Below are 20,245 nucleotides of genomic sequence, written 5' to 3'. Positions count from 1 at the left end.
ATTCGATAAACTCCAATTCAAATATGAAATGGATAATATACATGCTCAGTATCATTCTCAAATCATATCTCTATGCTCATTTAAATCAAATACTTCAAAAATTCATTAAAACTCAAACCGACGGTATAACAAACCAAAACCGATATTTCCAAAATCCTCAACACCATTTATTCATCAATATAACTCAATATCATCATCATCATAATTTTCGAAATTCAACAGACCCTAAAACGTGTGTTTTTCGAAAATTCATCCAAAAATGAAAAACATGCTCAAACGATGGTATTTTCTCAAACTGTCTTAAATATGTCGTCTCTATCAAATCAAGAACATGTTTATCAACTCAAATCTCGAATCTAACATCATCCCAAATTTAATAACTTGGTAGAATCTTGTAAAGCTTACGTAGAAACGAAGCCCTCGTCGCAAGGATTGCAAATATGCAATCATTTTTTAATTCTATCGACCGGATGATGTGGATCAAAGCTCAAGAGGTGATGAAGATGGCGGTTGAAGCTTTTCTCTAAGGTTTCTGCTCCTTGAACGTGAAAGGGGAAGATGAGATATGACATATCTCATTAAATCTTATTAAATGAGATTGTCTTGTCCAAATAGCACTTCAGCTCCTGTTCAAGCTTTCAAACTTTGATTCAGTCCCTTAATTTATGAAACTCGGAATTTAAATCTAAAATTTCATAAATTTTCAAATTAAATATTTTTGGGGCATTACAGTAAGCTTAAAAAACGAGCTCGAACGAACTTTTATCGAGCCGAGCTTCGAATAGCTCCCGGGCGGTTCAGTTTGTTTACGTCCTTAAGATTGTATGTTAATTAATCTTGGTTTTAGATAACAGGCTCTTAGATAAATAATCCAGGTTTTTAAAGTAATTTTACGAGAAAAACAAAAACTAGAAGAGTTTCGACGTTTGGATAAATATAAAAAAATGTTTTGTTTAAAAAATAAATAAAATTAGAAGAAATCTGCCGCCAAAGTTTACACTTATGTTTTAGTGTTTTTTAATAACTACTTTTATAATCGAACGCTATATTTTTTAAGAAAACACTATAATAATTATAATAGTGTTAATAACAATTAATCAATTTTATTTGGTTGACTTCTTTAATCAAAAAGACTCGTCTCTTATCTCACAAATATAGATCTGTGATATGAAAATAATATCTGTAATGACATGTAACACTTTTGAAATTAAAAAAAATATTTTTTTATAAGTAGGTTGAGTCAAAAATCCGTATCACAAAATTGAACGGTAATAAATATGATAATAGTTTATATATTTAACTTTTAATGGGAGGGAGTCAATTCAAGTGAGTCGGGTAGGTTAGGTTGGATTGACACATCAATAAAAAAAACAATTATTAACTTGAACCTGAACTCGCATAACCCGATCAGTCCGAACCAACTCTATTTATTTTTATTTTTGTAAGAAATAATTAAATTAAAATTAAAAACACATAATAATAATAATAATAATAATAATAATAATAATAATAATAATAATTGTTTTAATTTAAATATATAATAAGAAAATATGGCATATATAAGTAAATTTTAAAATCTGATTATAAGAGATTTAAAATAAATTTACTACAAAAAATAAATAAATAATTTTAAAAATAAAAATTTATTATATCAATATATGATAAATTTTTCAAACATAAAATATATAAAAATGTAACAAATATTTCTTAATCTATATAAAAAAAATTTGAAAAATTTCTGGTCGTATCGGGTCAACTCGGGTTGACCCGAACCTGATTATTTTTTTGAGTTATTGTTCGGATCTAACCGATCTGAGCTTATATGCTCTTTAAAAAAAAAAAATTGACATTTTTTTGTCAAACAACTTTAAGTTATATTTAATAAATGTGAGGACACCCCTACGTTTTTTGAAAATATTTTATTTTAATATCTTACTTTTTATATTAACCATATATATTTTATTAAATACTCATCATGTCCTCAACCCATGTTTAACATAATATATCATTTTGTTTTTTAAATTAAAATATAAAATAATTAATTTTTTAATATATGCTTAACATTTATGATAAAATCCTACATTTATTTTGTGTGTGTATTTGTATGTGTGTATGATTATTTACATTATTTTTTTTGTTATTATACTCGTTTTGATAATTTTTACTATTAAAAAAATCTTATAATAGCATAATACCAAATGCATAAACACTTTAAATAGCTTAAAATAAGTTTATTCAAACAATTTAAGTGTTTATTTTTAAAATAAGACCTGACTTTTATAATCATCTAAAATAAATTATAAACTCTAGAAACTTATAAACGGTTTTTAACAAATTTAGTTAAATAACCTCTTGATCTCAATAAATATTAATATATTTGGAAATAATACAAAAAAATGGTTAGTTTATGCTACACCGAGAGTGTTTCACCCCTTAATTCAACACCATTAGATTATGTGGGTCTCTTGTATTTTTATAAAAATTGACATGTGTGTGGATGATCCAAAAACTAATATTTGACAACATCATGGAAAGAAATACTCCAAATGTAGTATAAAATAATCCCAAAAAGAGATGGCCACGTTTTTGAGTCTTTGACCAAACAATAAAGCAATGGAATAATTTAAAGATGGAACCTAAAATATACGCAGGAAAAAAAATAAAATAAAATGATGAGATAATGGATGACGCGAGCATGGCAACCTGTGAGGCGTGATATCATCGAACACGTCACCCCAACCACTTCATCTGCCCACCGTCACACCTTCGACGTCGTTTCCTTCAGAAAGGTAATTGCTCAGAAATCAGTGTCTCTTTTCTTGATCTTAAAAAAACTGAAATTAGGAAAATTTAAGATTCCACTGTCTGCATGTCTGGAGCAAATTTCATGTAAATTTAGAATATTAGCTCTTAAATATGAACATAATTTGGGGGAAAAAAGAAAGATGAGTTTTTGTCACGTGAATAATTTAATGTGCTTATTATATGAAACAGTGGTAATAGTTAAAGAACAAACTTTTGTTTTCTTTCAGTATTGATTGATTCCCATTAAGAAACTTCAATTAAGCTAACGTGGGACCATCTTCATTCAACTGTGTTTTTCTTCATTTTGACGCCTCTTTCCCTCTTGGGTGGTGTTTGGATCTTGTTCAATGATCAGTTCCTGACTCAAATTCCAGGAAATTTCTCTCGGATTTGTTCGCAAACTCAATCATGTTGATTCATCAGTTTATTCTTCACAGAGGTAGGTGGTGACGCTTGGAAATACGAGCAGTTTCTGCAATCTTTGTTTACCTTTTTTGTTGTCTTAATGATGATTATGACTTATGAGGTTGTTTGCTGGGAAATTTTAATGGGTTGATTGTGTTTTTTATATCAGAGGCCGATAATCCAGAGAATTATATTATTTGCTGGTATATTATCTGCTTTTAGAAAAGCTTCTGCTGGATTTCTTGATAAGAAAAGTAATTTTTGGTAAGAATTAGATTTCAATGGTTTGCTTAGCTGATATCTTCACGGGGTATTTCATCAGGACTTTGCAGGCTTTGGATCTTTTTTCTGGGATATGATGGTACATAAATAAGAAGATTAAACGAGAAAAGATTTAGTTGTGATGGAGAATTTTGCTGAACCATCATCATCCATCAGTTTTACGTCATCTTCTCGTCTATCTAGTGCGTCTATAACTGATAAAGTGTATGCGTCCGGTGGACCGGAGACAGGGTCGAATCTTGACACCATCAGTTTGAGTAAGCTAAGCTGTAACTTGGAGCAACTTTTAGGTGATTTCGGTAGCGATTACAGCGATGCAGATATTGTGGTAGAAGGCAATAGTGTTGCTATTCACAGATGTTTATTAGCTGCTAGGAGTAAGTTTTTTGATGATCTTTTCAGAAAAGATAAGAAGTCCAAGTATTGCATGACAGATTTGTTGCCTTATGGCAAGGTTGGATATGAGGCTTTTATACTATTCTTGAGCTATATGTATACGGGTAAGCTCAAGCCCTCGCCTTTAGAGGTATCAACTTGTGTTGAAAAGACATGCTTGCACGACGCCTGCAGACCTGCTATCGACTTCGCCGTGGAACTGATGTACGCGTCATCTATTTTCCAGGTTTCGGAACTTGTCTCACTGTTTCAGGTATAACTAACTATAAGCTCGATGTGTCAAAACCTTTAAATTTTTTTTGTTGTGCATGTATTGAAATGCAGTATCTAGACTATAGCATGCTTTTAAAATATACGAGTTGCCTGATGGTTCGCAATCGCGGTCGCGGAGAGCGTCGCGGAGGCTGCCGTTCCAGTTCCATTGATATTTCACGGAACGGTCGCGGTTATCGTCGCGAAGTATTTTAATAATAAAATATAAATAATTATATAATTTGGAATATTTTTAATTCAAAAAAATTGAAAAAATTACATAAAACGTTCCGCGATGGCCGCGAAATCCGTGAAATCACCGTTCCGTTCCGCGACGTCCGCGAAATCGCCGATATTTTAAAGAAGAACAACGATTAATCAACCGTTTTCACCCGGAACTTTGTCGCGGCAGCTGCCGTTCCCGTTTCGGAACGGCCGTTCCACCCGTTCCGTGACCGTTTTTCTTGCCTCATATTCATCAGCAAAACGTTTTCCTGTATTTCTATAACTGAATCGAATTGAATGATGGAGCACACTCGAGAAACTTTCTTTATCCTGGATTATAAGACAGTTTCTGAAACCTAATTACAGCGTAGACTTCTTAACTTGGTTGGCAAGGCTGTAGTAGAAGATGTCGTCCCAATTCTTGTGGTGGCTTTCCATTGTCAATTAAGTCAACTCCTTATCCAGTCTGTCCAAAGAGTAGCTCGATCTGACCTTGGGACTATACAAATCGAGAAACAGCTCCCATCCAAAGTTGCGAAGGATATTATATCGATGCGTGGTAGTTCTCTCACAGAAGAGGAAAATAGCGTGGCAAAGGTGGATTCTTCACGTGAGAAGAATGTTAAGAGAATACACAAGGCATTGGACTCGGATGATGTTGAACTCGTCAGACGTTTCCTTGCAGAGTCAGATATAACACTGGATGAGTCTTATGCTCTCCACTATGCTGTTGCTTACTGTGATCCCAAGATAGTATCAGAGGTTCTTAGCCTTAACCTGGCTGATGTCAACCTACGGAATGCGCATGGGAATACGGTACTTCATGTTGCTGCCAGGCGAAAAGAGCCATCAATCATAGTGTCCCTTCTGAACAAGGGGGCAAATGTATCAGACTTGACGATAGAGGGACAAGACGCTGTTAGCATTTGTAGGAGATTGACACGGCCAAAGGATTACGAGATGAAAAGAGAGCAAGGACAGGAGGCGAATAAAGATTGGATGTGCATAGATATTTTGGAAAGAGAAATGCGGAGGAATCCAATACCCGGGGATGCATCGGTCTTCTCCTTAGAAATGGTTGATGATCTGCATATGAAATTACTCTGCCTTGAAGACAGAGGTAATTTTTGATATGTTATTTTTCATTCAAAACCATTGCATCAATTTATTACGGTCCTGCTCTTTTACTTTGTTTCTCATAGTATTATTTGATTTGTACTTAACAGTGTCGTTTGCACGGATGTTTTTCCCGACCGAAGCCAAGTTAGCCATGGAAATAGCACATGCTGAGACATCTGAGCTTGCTGGTCTCTTGTCATCAAGAAGCTCGAACGGGAACTTGGTGGAAGTCGATTTGAATGAGACACCCATTAGTCAGAACAAAAGGATCCTTTCGAGGATAGATACTCTCTCCAGAACAGGTATAAATTGCTTGATTTTTTCTCATCTCGAGGTGATTTGTTATAGGCATGATAGATTTTAGCTGGTGACGCTTTTCTTGAATATCTTCACCACAGAAAAGTGCAGCAAGATAGGTAGTTTATACAACTGCTTGAGTTCTTGAAGACGATTTTCTTTCATTGACTCGCTGCAACTGTAAAATCTAGTTTAGTTGTATATGTTGGTCTTTTGGAACACAGAAGCAATGCCGCTTCAACCTCGCTCTAGCCAAAACTCGTATACCAAATTTTTTTTCCCTGTATATAAAGTTCTGGGCTTTTGCTAACAAAGTTTAGCTTCAGTTCAATTGGGCAGGCGCTATTTTCCTCATTGCTCCCAGGTACTGGACAAGTTTATGGAGGATGACTTACCCGATATAGTCTACCTCGAAAGGGGCACCTCAGAGGAACAAAGAATGAAGCGCATGCGTTTCATGGAACTCAAAGATGAAGTGCATCGAGCATTCAGCAAGGACAAAGCTGAGCTGCACCGCTCTGGCTTTTGCTCGTCATCATCTTCATTACGTTACAAAGCCCGGAAACACTAAAGGATGCCTCTTTGCCCAGCCTCCAAAGATCATTGAACTAGCTAGGGTCTTATAGTTGCAGTGTATATCTGTGTTAGGAACACTTTTTTGTCTCCAGTGCTACGCAGGAAGAGGGGGGACTGTGTGCTCCTCTATCACCAACTTACAAAATTTGTGTTTGAATAATTGTAATTTCTGATGTATCCTTATTTGAATGACCAGTTAAATTCTGGAATCTTTTGGGGAAATTTTTTATAAAAGTTATCATCTGTAGAGAAGAAATTTCTCTCGTAATAAATAGGTAAGTTATTATTTCTTAAATTCAGCAAAACCGTGAGATATGGAAGAAGGGTCGAAGGCTCGATTCAACATAAATTTTTTAAATGGAAGAATAAGTGAAGAAAATTGCCCGATGGATTCTTTCAGAAGATTGTGAGCGCTCTAAAACTGGGAGCAAACAAACACCAATAATTTCAGCTAGATGCCAAATATTTTTTCAAATTTTCCCACATAAAAGGACCTTCTGGATGTACAATCACAAAATATCTTACAAATCGTGCCTCTGAGCAAGCAAGAAGTGTGCCCAAGGATAAACTGGGCTTTGCAGAACCTTTTTCCCTAAGCCACAAGTACATAGAAAATCTCAGAATAATTCTCTCCATATCATAGCACAAGTATGACGGAAAACTCGCAATAGAATCCACTGGGTACCCCAAGTAGTTCTTCAAACAGTTGATCTTTTTCTCTAGAACATCTTTGGTCTGGTTCAGAAGTGTCGGGGCCTGTTTCACCATTGACATTACAGCGTTGAAGTCCAAGCCAGCTTGCACCAAGCAATCAAATCTCTCCTGCAACTGGTCTCCCCTGCCTCGGAACCGTTTAAGAGCATTCACCATCTCATCTGAATTTTCTGCATAACCAATTCTGAGTAAAAAATCTTTCTTCTCAAAAAAGTTGTTTGGATTTCTGCCATATCCTTGCTCAGCACTGGGGATATTTGACTTGAAAGCATAGTTGAAAAACGTTGAAGGGTCCTCCATTAAAGTTTGACATAAACTATGCCTATCACCATCGAAATTCCTCAACACGGTATTTGGTCCTTTTAGAGACTGTGAACCCAGTAGTTTCATGTGCTTGGATAAAACCATGGCAATATTTTCTGGTCCCATCCCAATCTCAAAAAGGAAATGCAATGCCTTCCAGAAATTCTTGGCACGCTTTCTAGACATCATCTGAGGATTCTTCAGGAATAAAGCATAAACCTCATTCGTATTAAGGCCTAATTTAAGCAGTGCACCAACGAATACATAGACTTGTTTCCCAGATCCTTCAAATAGTAGGTAAGTATTTTCACTTAAAAGGACTTTCAATTCGGTATCACCGTAACCTATTTCACTAAGAAAACACAGCGTGTCAAGAAACCGATTCCAATTGTACGTACTTTTGCTTGATAAATACCCTCCAATCCAATCTTCCTCAAACCCCAGCTTTTTTAATTTCTCAATAGTTCCATTAAATGCATTGTTAGCATTCCCCAGCAAAAGCACAGGACTACAACCAACAAGCTTTATGACAGTTGATCTACTCAACCCCAAGTGCTCAAAAGTTCGCAATTTCATATCTAACACGCCATGTTCAAACCTCAAGATCTCATCTGCTTCCTTGCACATCCTTCCTATGTTACTCCGAGGGATCCCGTAATTACAAAGTGCATGATAATTATCAAGCAGGACTAGATCATCGCTCAGAAATATCAAGCCTCGTGGAAGAAGAGGTGTGTATTCTGTTCGTCTCAAGCCCAGACTCTCAAAGAAAGGCTCGAACTCATTAATGGGGTGGTACCTGAAAAATTTTAACAATGCCCTAGAGACATCTTGCTCCTTTTCAACCCGGGTGATAAGGTCTTCAAGGAACTGAGGAGAGTTCTTGCTAATGTGCTCAGCATCCAGGAAGCTGTACCCCCGGGTGCAATGCAAGTAATCAAAAAGTGCAGCCTGAGCATCAGTTACAGCAATCCTTGGAATTCGTTCAACTGAAAGAGATTTTCGAGACTGAACTGCGGTTTTGTTGGCAGGAAGCTTGGGACCTTTTATGGTAGGTTTCAAAGCATGGAATTGTTGGATTCTTGATAACTTGTGAGCTAATGGGATGTGCAAAAAGGAAGGAACTTTTTCAGTCAAAGCAGGGGACAGGAAGCGGTTGTCGAACAGCGAAATCATTTCTAAACAAACCCTTTTGCTAGTTCTTTGAACCAACATGGAAATTCCGAAACTCAACCAGCGATAGTTTGATGATTTGATTAATTCAAAATATGCAGAAGAAAACCCGAAATCGCACAAAAACGAGAATGTAAGATAACAGATGAGATGCAGAAATCAGCAACTTTAATCTCAAAAGTGGAACGCATAAACCTGATATGACCAGAAACATAAATTTAGAGCATTTTGTATACATAAATGCAATTGATTTGGATGAACACCAATCAATTACATTAAGTGAGAATTATATCATTATAGCATTTCTCCATACCTTTGGATTGGGCGATTTGATTCGATAGTATTTCCCATTGATATTTCATGTTTCAATAGGTCCATATTCAAGTAGGGTTTTGCTGTTACCATCCTTTGAACCTGAGGAATGGGGTTTTACTCTAGACTAGTAGATCTCTCTTGTTCGTATATGGCTGTTTGGACTTTGGAGTGAAATAGATAGAAATAATAAGCCACACAATTTATCTAAGCCCATAGGCGAAAGGCCCAATTCGACTGTCTGTCCACGTGACGGTGAAGCCCAATTACCTAACCAGTTCTTTTTTTTTTTCCCCTAAATAATATTCATATTAAAAGGCTGTATATTTTTCAAAAATAAAAGTGCGTAATATTCACTTTCACAACTCACGAGTAGTTTGTGTTGGTTCAGTTAGTTAGATTGGCACATCACGATTTGTTGATGACGTGGACAGGTGTTTTGTAAGGAAAAATATAAAAAATAATGTTTGTTTTCGAGTAGGAGATTTGTTTCACAAAATTGACTTATGAAATACTTTAATATGAGTTTTTGTGAAATAAATATAATAATGCAGAATAACTCATATATTATCTAATACTATATATTAAAGTTAAATCCTCATATCTCCAAATCAATTTCAACCATGTTTCGATAATTTTGTAAAAGAGTTGATCTAAATCAAAAACTCATATGAGACCGTCTCTAAATCAAATAGTTTAGCGAAAAGCGAAAATGGTTGTGTGCATGTTGATTGTGGAGACATTGCATATGAAAGAGCTTGGATATGCTTCCTTTTCTTTTTCATTCTTGATATGATCACGAAATTATCTTCTTAATATTGGGTTATAATAATTATCACCATATCATCTACATAATTTTAATTTGAAATCTAAAAATGGGATCCGAATAAAATCAATATGAATTTCAGTGTTGAGTGGATAAAGGGATGTTTCGAATCCAAAAGGAGAAAGATATGACCTTAATCCAGATAAAATTCATGCGATCCGCACAACAAGAACACGAGCATTGCCAAACGAGACGCACGTTAAAAGAGTTTGGTCCTCTAACAACCTTCGTACCAAGATTATATTTTTTTTAAAAAAAAATTCTTTCTTTTTTTGGCCCTCCTTGCATTGAATGCTTGTACCTGAAAATGGGGTTTTTTTTGGGTTAAAATACATGTGATGGCACATTTTCTGATGTTTCTATATTGATTCATTGAGCAGTCTCATTGTTCATTTCCCGGCTTCTTCAACTATTCCATTGGCATCTTACCTTCTTCATTTTTTCGGTTCCGTTCAGGTTTTCTTGTGCTTCCTAACCGAGAAAGAGGGCACAAAATAAGCCAACATTTTTCATGAGAAAAGAGCGAGAAAATCATCGTCGGTAATGCCATCTAAAATGTGATTAGTGGGTTTGTTAGATTTCCTGAAATCTGCTGTGGGGTGTTGTGATTTGTGGACTGCTAGGTAAAGTCGACACTTTTTCTGTAACTAATTTATTGCAGTCAGTTTTAGATCTCTTGGCTTATCTGGGTATTTTACATTCGGGTGTATTTGCCAAGATTTATAATTTGTTCGTGATCTGGAGACTGTGGATATGAGTTCGCACCATGATTATTATGAGTATATGGTGCTGGATTGAACAAGTTGTGTGTGAATTCAAGATATGATTGCCCCATTATACTACTCCACGACTTGGGATTTATAGATGTCCCATCTTACCAGAAGTTTCACCTTTGAGTTCATTCTTTGGATGATAGGTGCTTTTTCATCCCTAGCTTAGCATACGCATTTGGAGCACCGTAATGATGCTTAAATTGCAACTGTGTCACTTCATCTAGATGTATAATTTTTGGGGATCTTTGTGGATTCTCGTTTTAATATTCGAAATGTGGTTGATTTTGAAGCCTTTACAGTAATATTTAAATGCATTGATGTGAAGCATGAGCTACTCAAATTTATTTTAGCCTGCATCTTAAATTTAACATCGTGTGTTTTATGCCTCTTTGTTGTTTTCAACTCTTTGTAGTGCGGATTCGGGGAAAGCAAAAACTATGCTCTCCATTCATTTTTTAACAGAGTCTAGGTAACTTTAATATTTGTTTTTGAACCTATTTCCAGGAAGGTAGAGAATTATCATGTCCTAGAAGAAAATCAACACATGGTCCTATAGCTTGCTATAATGGGAGTTTCTCCGAGGAAAGTTTTGGCATTTAAATCTTATCAAAATAAAGCTGAGGTGCTGGTAAAATATTACTTACTCGCCAATCCTCTGGTTCCATACACTGCTATTCTTGGTGGCATTTTGGTGTTCAAACTGGTGAGTTTGAGAGTTTTCAGTTTCTTTCTAATTGATTATAGTTGTTTGCAAATATCATATCATTTACTTCATTAGTTCATTACGATAGAGATACTCACCAGGTTGCTTTTTTGTGCGACTGCATAGATTTTTGAATTTAGAAGTACATGTTGCCATCTTAATCAGCTAGTAGCAATAAAGTGATAGTGATTCACAAAATGAATTCCATATTATCCCAACTAAGGTGTTTCTGCTCGGATCTTTTTTCGTGGGAGTTTGACAATTGGTTTGGCCCTCCAACAGGGGTATGATCTGACTCAGCTCATCAGCTCTTTTTACTTAAGGACTTATGGTGGCCTCACAAAGATTCAACGAATAGAGTGGAACAATCGGTGAATACACTAGCTCTTCATTTCGTTGCTTGTTTTTATGTTCCTCTGACGCTGTTTGTACTTGACTTTTCTGCAGTGGTATTTCCACTCTTCATGCCATTTTTATATCAATTATGTCCTTGTATTTTGTGTTCTGGTCCGATCTCTTCTCTGATCACCAGTCTACTGGTCTTATTACATTCCGGAATTCAACTCTCTCAACAGTTATTCTTGGGGTAAGCACATCGTGTAGCTTATTTTAACTTGCATAGGGATTCTAATTTGGATTCTTTTCTTAAGTTGATTACTCTTTTTGGTGATTCTGAGAACATTGTTTGTAGCAGTGGGCCTTTATATGGATTTCCTTTTAATAGCTCTTACAGAGTTATTTTTTGGCCTTGGCTGCATCTGTCAGATGTTAGAAAGGACAAATAGCAATAGACTATATGATGGGCGAAAATTTTAGCGATACCACCAAAAGGCCTGAAGGAGATAAAGATGAAAAGGTTAAATGCCAAATTTATAAAAACAATCCTATAACCTTGACCATCAATTAACTCAGTCCATCATAATTTTATGATTGTTGACCATCAATTAACTCGGTCCACCATATAAGTTTATGTAGGTCCTTTATTTGATTTCCATTATTTGAAATTCGATGTTGAAGATTTTTAAACAACATTAGTATTTTGTCCCTGCAACAATTTTGGAAAACTGGAAATTGTAGGCACGTGATTTTTATCTAATTTGTTCTAGTGCTTTGTTGATGAGGCGGCCTATGATATTCATCTGTTTAAGCTTTGTGTGCAACTTTTGGCAGGTATCTGTTGGGTATTTCATTTCAGACCTTGGAATGATTTGTTGGCTGTATCCTTCTTTGGGTGGAGTGGAGTACGTAAGTGCACTTAATGCATGAAGACCTATTTAATTTGTTTTATGGATGGATTATGCTCTCTCTCTTCCTCTCAACACACCCAAAAACCCCCCCCCCCCCCCCCCACCCCTCTTCCCCCTCTCTCTCTCTCTCTCTGTACACTATACACTAAACCAAGCACATGCTACTTCATGTGGCCAAATTTGGAGATTTCTCTCAATCATAATGACCTCTGGATTTTTCGTCTATTGTCTTTAGCCACCATATAAATTTTGTCTGAATATGTACCATAAAAATTAAGCTTATTTTTATCTTTTAAGCATTGACTGTGAAATGAGATACAAAATATAGCATAGACCGTGACACAATCGTGTTGCTTTTGTGATTTCAGATAGTCCATCACTCTCTTTCAGGGATTGCCGTGGCATATTCCATGCTTACTGGAGAGGGGCAGCTTTACACGTTCATGGTGCTGATATCCGAGGTGACAACCCCAGAGATCAACATGAGATGGTTGGTTTTTAGGATGTCACAAAAAACACCCACAATTTCTTACCTGTCTGATTATTTTCTTGATGAATTTATTGGCTTCTTGCCGCAGGTATCTAGATATTGCTGGGTTGAAGAAATCAAACGCATATCTGATCAATGGCGTGGTGATATTTTTTGCTTGGTTGGTGCGTTATTCTCTTAACCCTGCAAGTCTGCAACTGCTATTTTTTTATAATGGATAATGGCTGGCTATTCGTTTCAAGTATACCTACAAGTAATCATACTTGTTTGAACTGCAGGTGGCAAGAATTCTTTTGTTTGTTTTTATGTTCTACCATGTTTACCTCCACCATGATCAGGTAGCGGCCTTCTTAAGGCTCTAATTTCTAGTTGCCTAATTGCATTTATTCTTCTTTTTTAGTACTTTTGATGCCGTATGAATTAGTCCATTTGTAATTTTGCACGCAATTCTTTTCCATGTAATTTGGCACTTTCTTGAATCGTTGAATCATCCATACTCTCTTGCAGGTTATGCAGATGCACATAATTGGTTTTCTTTTGGTACACTGCGTGCCCTCTGCACTTGGAATCATGAACTTGATGTGGTTCGGGAAGATCATCAATGGGTTGAAAAAAACTATAGGGAAGAAAGTGTGACGAGTTTCGTTGAAGATGGACTGCCTCAAATTTTCTCCATTTTTTTTGTTGATTTGGAGCATATTCAAGAAAACAGGAAATGATATACAGACAGTGTATTCCAAGTTTGTTGGAACTCCATATACTGTAAATGGTTACAAAATTCCACTTTTGTTTTCTCCAACTTGATATAGTTGTGACTGTTTAACGTAGTTTCTTGAGTTCATCTGCCGCATGGAATGGCTCGTCACTTCTTTACATTTTCACCCAAGGGTCACCCACTGAAACTAGGCTAGATTTGGAAACTTCCCTTGGCAAAAACAACTGATGTAAAAAAGGTGCCAAGCCATATTGGCCCCACTGTCATTATCTGGATTGTGGAAAAATAATCGCATGGAAAATCAAATCATATTAGGATTAATAAAATCACTTCAATAAATCTTGGAAGTTGGAACACGATAAACAAGAAATGTCATATGCACATCAGAAGCTGTACTCATGCACAACACCAGATTAAAAAAAAAAAAAAAAAAATAGGTACAGCGAAATCTTAATTATTTATGGACACGACTTTGACATTTTTTGACTTGAATATGGATCCATTTCATGAGCAACAAGAAGCACGGGTAGCCCTGTCTGCAGGTCGATCAACAAGAACCGTGCCTGATGGGTTTGGGGCCGGTAGCAGAAGAGGCAATCTTTTTGCTGTAGATACATTACAAGAGAGTTGTTAAAAAAGCCAAGGGATATGAGTCACCGACACCTAACAAAGAAATTACAGTAATTCTGGAGCTTTAAAAGTACCCTCGATCAATCATATCTCAATAGCAACTTGGAAGCTATTAGCTTGTTTGATTTCTCAATCTTGTCAAACGAAGACAAAAAGAGAATACCAAGGCATACACTTCTCATTCCGAGAAGAGAACACCAAGGTGTATACTTCTCATTCCGAGAAATCTAATTTCCATGGTTTTTATACAAAAATTAAGAAAGAAGTAATTTTTTTTGGGAAACATATTTAAGGAAAGTGGAAACAGATAAATAAACCATCAAAACTCATGATGAACTGATGATGTAGTCTTGCCTAACTAATACAGTATTCAAATTCTAGAATTAAATGGCAATTTTCCATTGCTTCAGCCACAAAAGTAAATGTTCAACAATTCTTACCTATTTCGTAAAACAGTTCATTGACATTATTTGCTGTCTTGGCAGAGGTTTCCATGAAAAATAGGCCATTCTCTTGCGCGTAAGTTTGCGCTTCCTGCAATAAAGATTTAGATTCAAATACTAATGCTAAAAGCAAAAGCAAGTCTGCTGCTACACCACAAATTTAATCTCTCGAGAATAAAGTCCATTTGCAATTTTCTCTCATATGTTTTATAGTCTCATTATTCCAGGAAACAAGAGCTTGGTAAGAATGATATAAAATTATCATCATCAAACACCAGATACTCTTTGGTGAGTAATAAAATGGCATTGAGATCAAGAGTATGCAAGACATTTTACAGAAGTTTTTGCCATGTAAATTATAATATTCATAAGAGTACAGAAGATTGCAAAAGGAGTTGACAGATTTATGTTCACCTCTGCTACCACCTTTCTTGCATCCAACATATCTGATTTATTCCCGGCAAGCACCATAATCATATTGGGGTTTCCTTGAGCCACAGCATACAGCAGTGAATGGATAAATAAAAAGCAAATTGAAAACAAATTGCAGGGAACTTTACAGGGTAGGTTGAAATTCACCTTGTGCACGAAGCTCTTGAACCCATTTTTTGGCCCGATCAAAGGATGTCTATAAAGTAAAGGAATTAAATTACAAAACTAAATCAGCATGCACAATTAAGTTCCATCCTAAGTCGTCTCTCGATTATTTCATTAATCCACAAAAAAAAATGTTAAGTTGTGCCACCTGAAAGACATATTGCTACAGCAATATTGAATCAGTGCACACCTACATTATTATTAAGCATATTTTATGTCTCAGCTTGACAAAGAGAGAATCAGAAAGCCTAAACAGAAAGTTGTTATTAGGTTTATACTTTATATACACTAGTGCCCATTTGCACGCAACAATTGGCATAATTCTTTATATTTTTTTATCAGGGAGTGATATAATCAGTTAAAAATGTAGATAAATATAGGATTGAATTTAAAAATACAGTCTCTCAAAAAACAAATTTAAAAATACAGATAAAGATATGATTGAAAGATTTAAAAAGAAAGACTATTTTATAGGGAAAAAATCATAAATAAAGTTATGTAACGAGGGTGTAATTGTAATTTTAAATAAGATTTCACCATATCAATTAGAAGTTAGTTAGTACGGGACTCTACTTTAATTATAGCAAGATAACGAACAAGATTGGTACGCGCCATCAAATGACTATATACCCCTGGCTTGCTGCAGCACCAAAAATAACAGTTTACTGTTGGTTTTTAATGTGCCGATTAAATCACAGCCTTGCGGATCAAATTGATCTCCATGGCACAAAAAAAAGATTATTTTGACCGCTAACTTGTGTCTCTTCTGGACAGCTGGTCAAAGTATTAGCACTTACTTGATTAGTTATGTCATAGACAATTATGGCAGCTGCAGCTCCTCTGTAATACATTGGAGCTAAGCTGTGATATCTCTCCTGACCAGCGGTATCCCATATTTCAAATTTTACAGTGGCCTCATTTACAGCAACTGTTTGGGAAAAAAATGCAGCGCCAATTGTTGATTCCTATAACATCAGATTTTTTCGGTCAACATCAATGTTCATGGAGGAGAAATCTGAATGAAACATACACCAGTATCAAACCCCATGACCGAATGCACCAACCTGAAATTCAATGAATTGTCCTTTTACAAATCGCAACACTAAACTAGATTTTCCAGCTCCTACGTCTCCAAGAAGAACCTAGAGACAAAGAAAACCTCATTCAAGTGAGTAAAAGAGCAAGTAAAGTCACACACACATGAGATGAAATCAAAGACGGTTCTTTATTATAAAACCTGAAAGAAAATTAAGTTAATATTTAGACTCCACTCAAAGTGGAACTACCCAAATACGGTAAATTTCTAAGTAACAATGCCATCGAACATGTCCAACATTTTTACTTCATATGTAGGAAAATAGAATCTGACTCAATGCAGTGTTCGTCTATGGTGAGCACAAAATATGTATAAAAAGCCTCATATAAAAGTATATTGAACATGATATCGCTGCCTAAAACATGGAAGGCTGCTTTTGGAGAAAATGCTTAGTTGGTGCTAAACTCTAAATGAGTGCAACCATGATTGAATCGCAACAAAAATGACTCTTCTGACTGAATGCATAGTCAATACTTTATAATTTTATAAACTACTTCCAAATCTCAGAATCATATTTACCATTTGTCCCTGATGATCGCTGTCTGTGAACTGAATAAGAAACTAATGGATAAGACATTGAAAATACATGCAAAAAAAACAAGTCAAAACCCAAATTAAAATTTGGAAACAGTTGTATACTTTTTTCACTACTCTTATTCATTAATGCCTCGAATTTAGTCTGGTTAAGCTACGCAAACAATAGAAGGTGAATAAATGCATGAAGTCAACAGCTGCAGATTGCCATCTGTAAATGGAATCGAGAGCCCAAATTTGCAAATTGAAAACGACCCACAAATAATCAAATGATTAAGAGCTAGTCGCGCCCTATGAAATCAAAATCGACACTTTTTTCCCTCATCTATTACCATGATCAACAAACCCAAGAAAACAAGCAAAACCCATGGCCATAGCGAGGAATCAAAGCAACCCACGTGAAAATTTAATTAAGAAAAATTCATTGTTACATCCACGTACGAAATAAACAGAAAAGATTGGGGAAAACACAGACCAGCTTAGCATTGATGTTCTTGTTCCCGCTGGACGCCATGAATCAAATTCAGGCGCAAATCAACAAATATATTGAATCTATAGCAGAATTTGTATCCGAAAACAGATTTAAAAGGAAATAATTAAGGGCGGTGCCTTCTCGAGGTTTGGTGATTGCGCTGTGAGTTGACGAGAAGGAAGAAGAAAGTGTGACGTAAATGAGGGGCAAAGGCAAAATAAAACCAAACAACATCCAAAATCTCTCTTTTTAATTTATTTATTTTAATATATATTTATTTGTTATATTAATATTAAAAATAAAAAAGGATGGGAATTGGTCGTGTCCTTGCTAACATAATTGTAGTACTTTAATACATAATCTCAAAAATAGACTTGAAAAACGTAATGTTTTCATAAAAATATATGAATTTCGTATAATAATCAAATTAAAATTGAATTATTTGCGCATAATGTGAAGTTAATAAACTTATACTAGCATCTCATTGTGGAACCTTACCTTCAGACTTTACGTTATGATTGAATTCATGCTAATAATATTTTAATGTTCAATCAAGAGTCAAAACTTGATTAGATACGTGGAGTTCATAAAAATCTATTCAATATTATAAAGGTTGAGCACTATATATTAACTGTTTTGGTTAGTTAATGACACACTAAATTTCGTTTTACCATCGTTGCCTCTCATAATATATCTTTTTTCAGATTTAAAATTTAAAATTAGGCTATCAGAAAAACAGTTTTTAAAATTCCAATTGTGGGAGAATTATGTGAAATTTTTTCTTGAAATAAACACGTCTTACACACGCAACGCGTGTGCAACATACATTAGTATATAGAATTCTACATGGTCAAATTAAAACTGAGAGGTACTAAACTACTAGCTTTATACTAACTTCTCATCAATTGTTTTTACTTATCTATAATATGTAATTCTCAAATTTCTTGAGCGTGTTGGTAGACAAATAATTCAAAAATATATATTATTTTTATCTTCGTTGTCTTTTTTTTTTTTTTTGTGAGAATGTCAGAGAAGAACGATCAAAATTGAATTCGAGCTCATTGCTCAATCAATCGAGCTCGGGTCGAGTTTGAACAACTGAAGTCCAGATCGAGTTTTGGTTGCTTACACTCAAATTGGATTACGATCTACTTCGACAGCTATATATGCGTAAATACAAAATTTAAGATATATTAATATATATTTATTTTTTACATGATACAGATGGTATATACACGTGTAATGCATTATTATTATTATTATTATTATTATTATTATTATTATTATTATTATTATTATTATTATTATTACTATTATTATTATTAGTTTATTTGATGATAAACAATAATTTAGTTTATCATTTTTTGTACTTTTTAATATGTTATTTATTTATTTAGCTCTCTTCTAAAAAAAATATGTTATTTATTAATTGTTAATATTAAGGTATAAAGTTGGTTACACGTGTATATTACATATATATATATGTTGTGAAAAAGTAAAAATTTACGGTAAAAAGTAAAAACTCAAAAACTCAAAATTTATCAAATTCTACACTTTATAAAATTTTTCTCTCTTCACAATTGTGTTTTTCTACACAAATGGAGAGACCTATTTATAGATCTCAATTGGAGATTAGTCAAAAATTAATACATCATTAATTACATCATCACACACTAATTTTCAATATTTTACAACTCAATTTTCAACTTTCAACCTTCAACATTCAACAATAAATAATAATATATATTTATATATATTTTCAACACTCCCCCTTGTGATGATGATCATGATAGAATGACTATCTCCATTACGTGTTGTATACTGCCTCGTTAAAAACCTTACTAGGAAAAACCCATTGGGACAAAAACCATAGTAAGGAAAAAAGAGTGCAGCCACGTAAACTCCCCCTGATGTCAACATGAATGATTCTTCACATATTTCGTAGATTGCGCATCCCAATATTATAAATGTGTTTTCTGAATATCGTCGTGGGAAGTGCCTTTGTGAAGAGATCGGATGAGTTCTCACTTGATTGAATGTAACAGATATCAATATCTTTATTCTTCTCCAGCTCTTGAGTGTATGCAAAGAATTTAGGAGGAATATGTTTAGTTCTGTCACTTTTGATGTATCCTTCTTTCATTTGGGCAACACATGCGGCATTATCTTCATACAGTGTGATTGGATTCTTGTCCACTGATAATCCGCAAGAAGTTTGGATATGCCGAGTCATTGATTTAAGCCAGACACATTCACGGCTTGCTTCATGTAGTGCAATAATCTCGGCATGATTTGATGAAGTTGTAACAAGTGTTTGTTTCTGTGATCGCCAAGAGATTGCAGTGCCTCCACGAGTAAATACATATCCGGTTTGGGAACGTGCCTTATGTGGATCAGATAAGTATCCAGCATCAGCATAACCAATTATTCTCTGATTTGTATCTTTTGGATACAAAAGTCCCAAATCCGTCGTTCCTCGTAAATAACGGAATATATGTTTAATTCCGTTCCAGTGCCTCTTTGTTGGACATGAACTGAATCTTGCCAATAAATTTACTGCAAAAGATATGTCTGGTCTAGTGCAATTTGCAAGATACATAAGGGCACCAATGGCACTTAGATATGGTACTTCAGGACCAAGAACAACTTCATCATCTTCACATGGACGAAATGGATCCTTTTCTATATTCAATGATCTGACAACCATTGGAGTACTTAAAGGATTTGATTGATCCATATTGAAACGTTTAAGGACCTTCTCTGTATAATTAGACTGGTGAACAAAAATTCCACATTCTTTTTGTTCAATTTGTAAACCAAGACAATACTTGGTTTTTCCAAGGTCTTTCATTTCAAATTC

The 20,245-nt window shown here is 34.9% G+C and overlaps 4 protein-coding genes across 8 annotated transcripts; 2 read left to right on the top strand and 2 right to left on the bottom strand.

The window, feature by feature from the left end:
- The first annotated feature begins 2,827 nt into the window (after positions 1–2,827).
- Positions 2,828–6,607, top strand: LOC140887107 (BTB/POZ domain and ankyrin repeat-containing protein NPR1-like). Of its 3 annotated transcripts, none has more exons than XM_073294151.1 (5): positions 2,828–3,244; positions 3,533–4,141; positions 4,732–5,485; positions 5,592–5,786; positions 6,108–6,607. In XM_073294151.1, exons 2-5 carry the CDS (start codon positions 3,614–3,616, stop codon positions 6,350–6,352), a joined length of 1,722 nt encoding a protein of 573 aa, XP_073150252.1. In that variant the 5' UTR covers positions 2,828–3,244; positions 3,533–3,613; the 3' UTR covers positions 6,353–6,607. The 3 variants fall into 3 exon arrangements, with proteins under 3 accessions (XP_073150252.1, XP_073150254.1, XP_073150253.1); XM_073294153.1 differs by having other exon boundaries at positions 2,828–3,413; XM_073294152.1 differs by having other exon boundaries at positions 2,828–4,141.
- A 171-nt stretch (positions 6,608–6,778) lies between these two features.
- On the bottom strand, positions 6,779–8,979 carry LOC140891997 (transcription termination factor MTEF18, mitochondrial-like). Its single transcript, XM_073300717.1, has 2 exons — positions 8,861–8,979; positions 6,779–8,742 (listed from the first exon to the last, which is right to left on the bottom strand). Exon 2 carries the CDS (start codon positions 8,587–8,589, stop codon positions 6,805–6,807), a length of 1,785 nt encoding a protein of 594 aa, XP_073156818.1. The 5' UTR covers positions 8,590–8,742; positions 8,861–8,979; the 3' UTR covers positions 6,779–6,804.
- Positions 8,980–9,756: 777 nt separating this feature from the next.
- Positions 9,757–13,725, top strand: LOC140891133 (uncharacterized). Of its 3 annotated transcripts, none has more exons than XM_073299448.1 (10): positions 9,757–9,892; positions 10,142–10,308; positions 10,963–11,161; positions 11,444–11,532; positions 11,609–11,747; positions 12,332–12,406; positions 12,777–12,898; positions 12,987–13,062; positions 13,177–13,236; positions 13,406–13,725. In XM_073299448.1, exons 3-10 carry the CDS (start codon positions 11,024–11,026, stop codon positions 13,532–13,534), a joined length of 828 nt encoding a protein of 275 aa, XP_073155549.1. In that variant the 5' UTR covers positions 9,757–9,892; positions 10,142–10,308; positions 10,963–11,023; the 3' UTR covers positions 13,535–13,725. The 3 variants fall into 3 exon arrangements, with proteins under 3 accessions (XP_073155549.1, XP_073155551.1, XP_073155550.1); XM_073299450.1 differs by having other exon boundaries at positions 9,880–9,897; XM_073299449.1 differs by lacking the exon at positions 9,757–9,892 and adding an exon at positions 9,929–10,020.
- Positions 13,726–13,923: 198 nt separating this feature from the next.
- On the bottom strand, positions 13,924–17,601 carry LOC140887265 (ras-related protein RABF2b). The gene is made up of 7 exons (XM_073294403.1): positions 17,389–17,601; positions 16,348–16,425; positions 16,081–16,248; positions 15,266–15,314; positions 15,101–15,174; positions 14,684–14,777; positions 13,924–14,218 (listed from the first exon to the last, which is right to left on the bottom strand). The coding sequence occupies exons 1-7, from the start codon at positions 17,425–17,427 to the stop codon at positions 14,118–14,120; spliced, it is 603 nt and encodes a 200-aa protein (XP_073150504.1). The 5' UTR covers positions 17,428–17,601; the 3' UTR covers positions 13,924–14,117.
- Positions 17,602–20,245: the final 2,644 nt, after the last annotated feature.

Source organism: Henckelia pumila, chromosome 3 (assembly GCF_033568475.1).
Source record: "Henckelia pumila isolate YLH828 chromosome 3, ASM3356847v2, whole genome shotgun sequence".
NCBI classification, from domain to species: domain Eukaryota; kingdom Viridiplantae; phylum Streptophyta; class Magnoliopsida; order Lamiales; family Gesneriaceae; genus Henckelia; species Henckelia pumila.
This window is presented reverse-complemented; position numbering and strand designations above follow the sequence as displayed.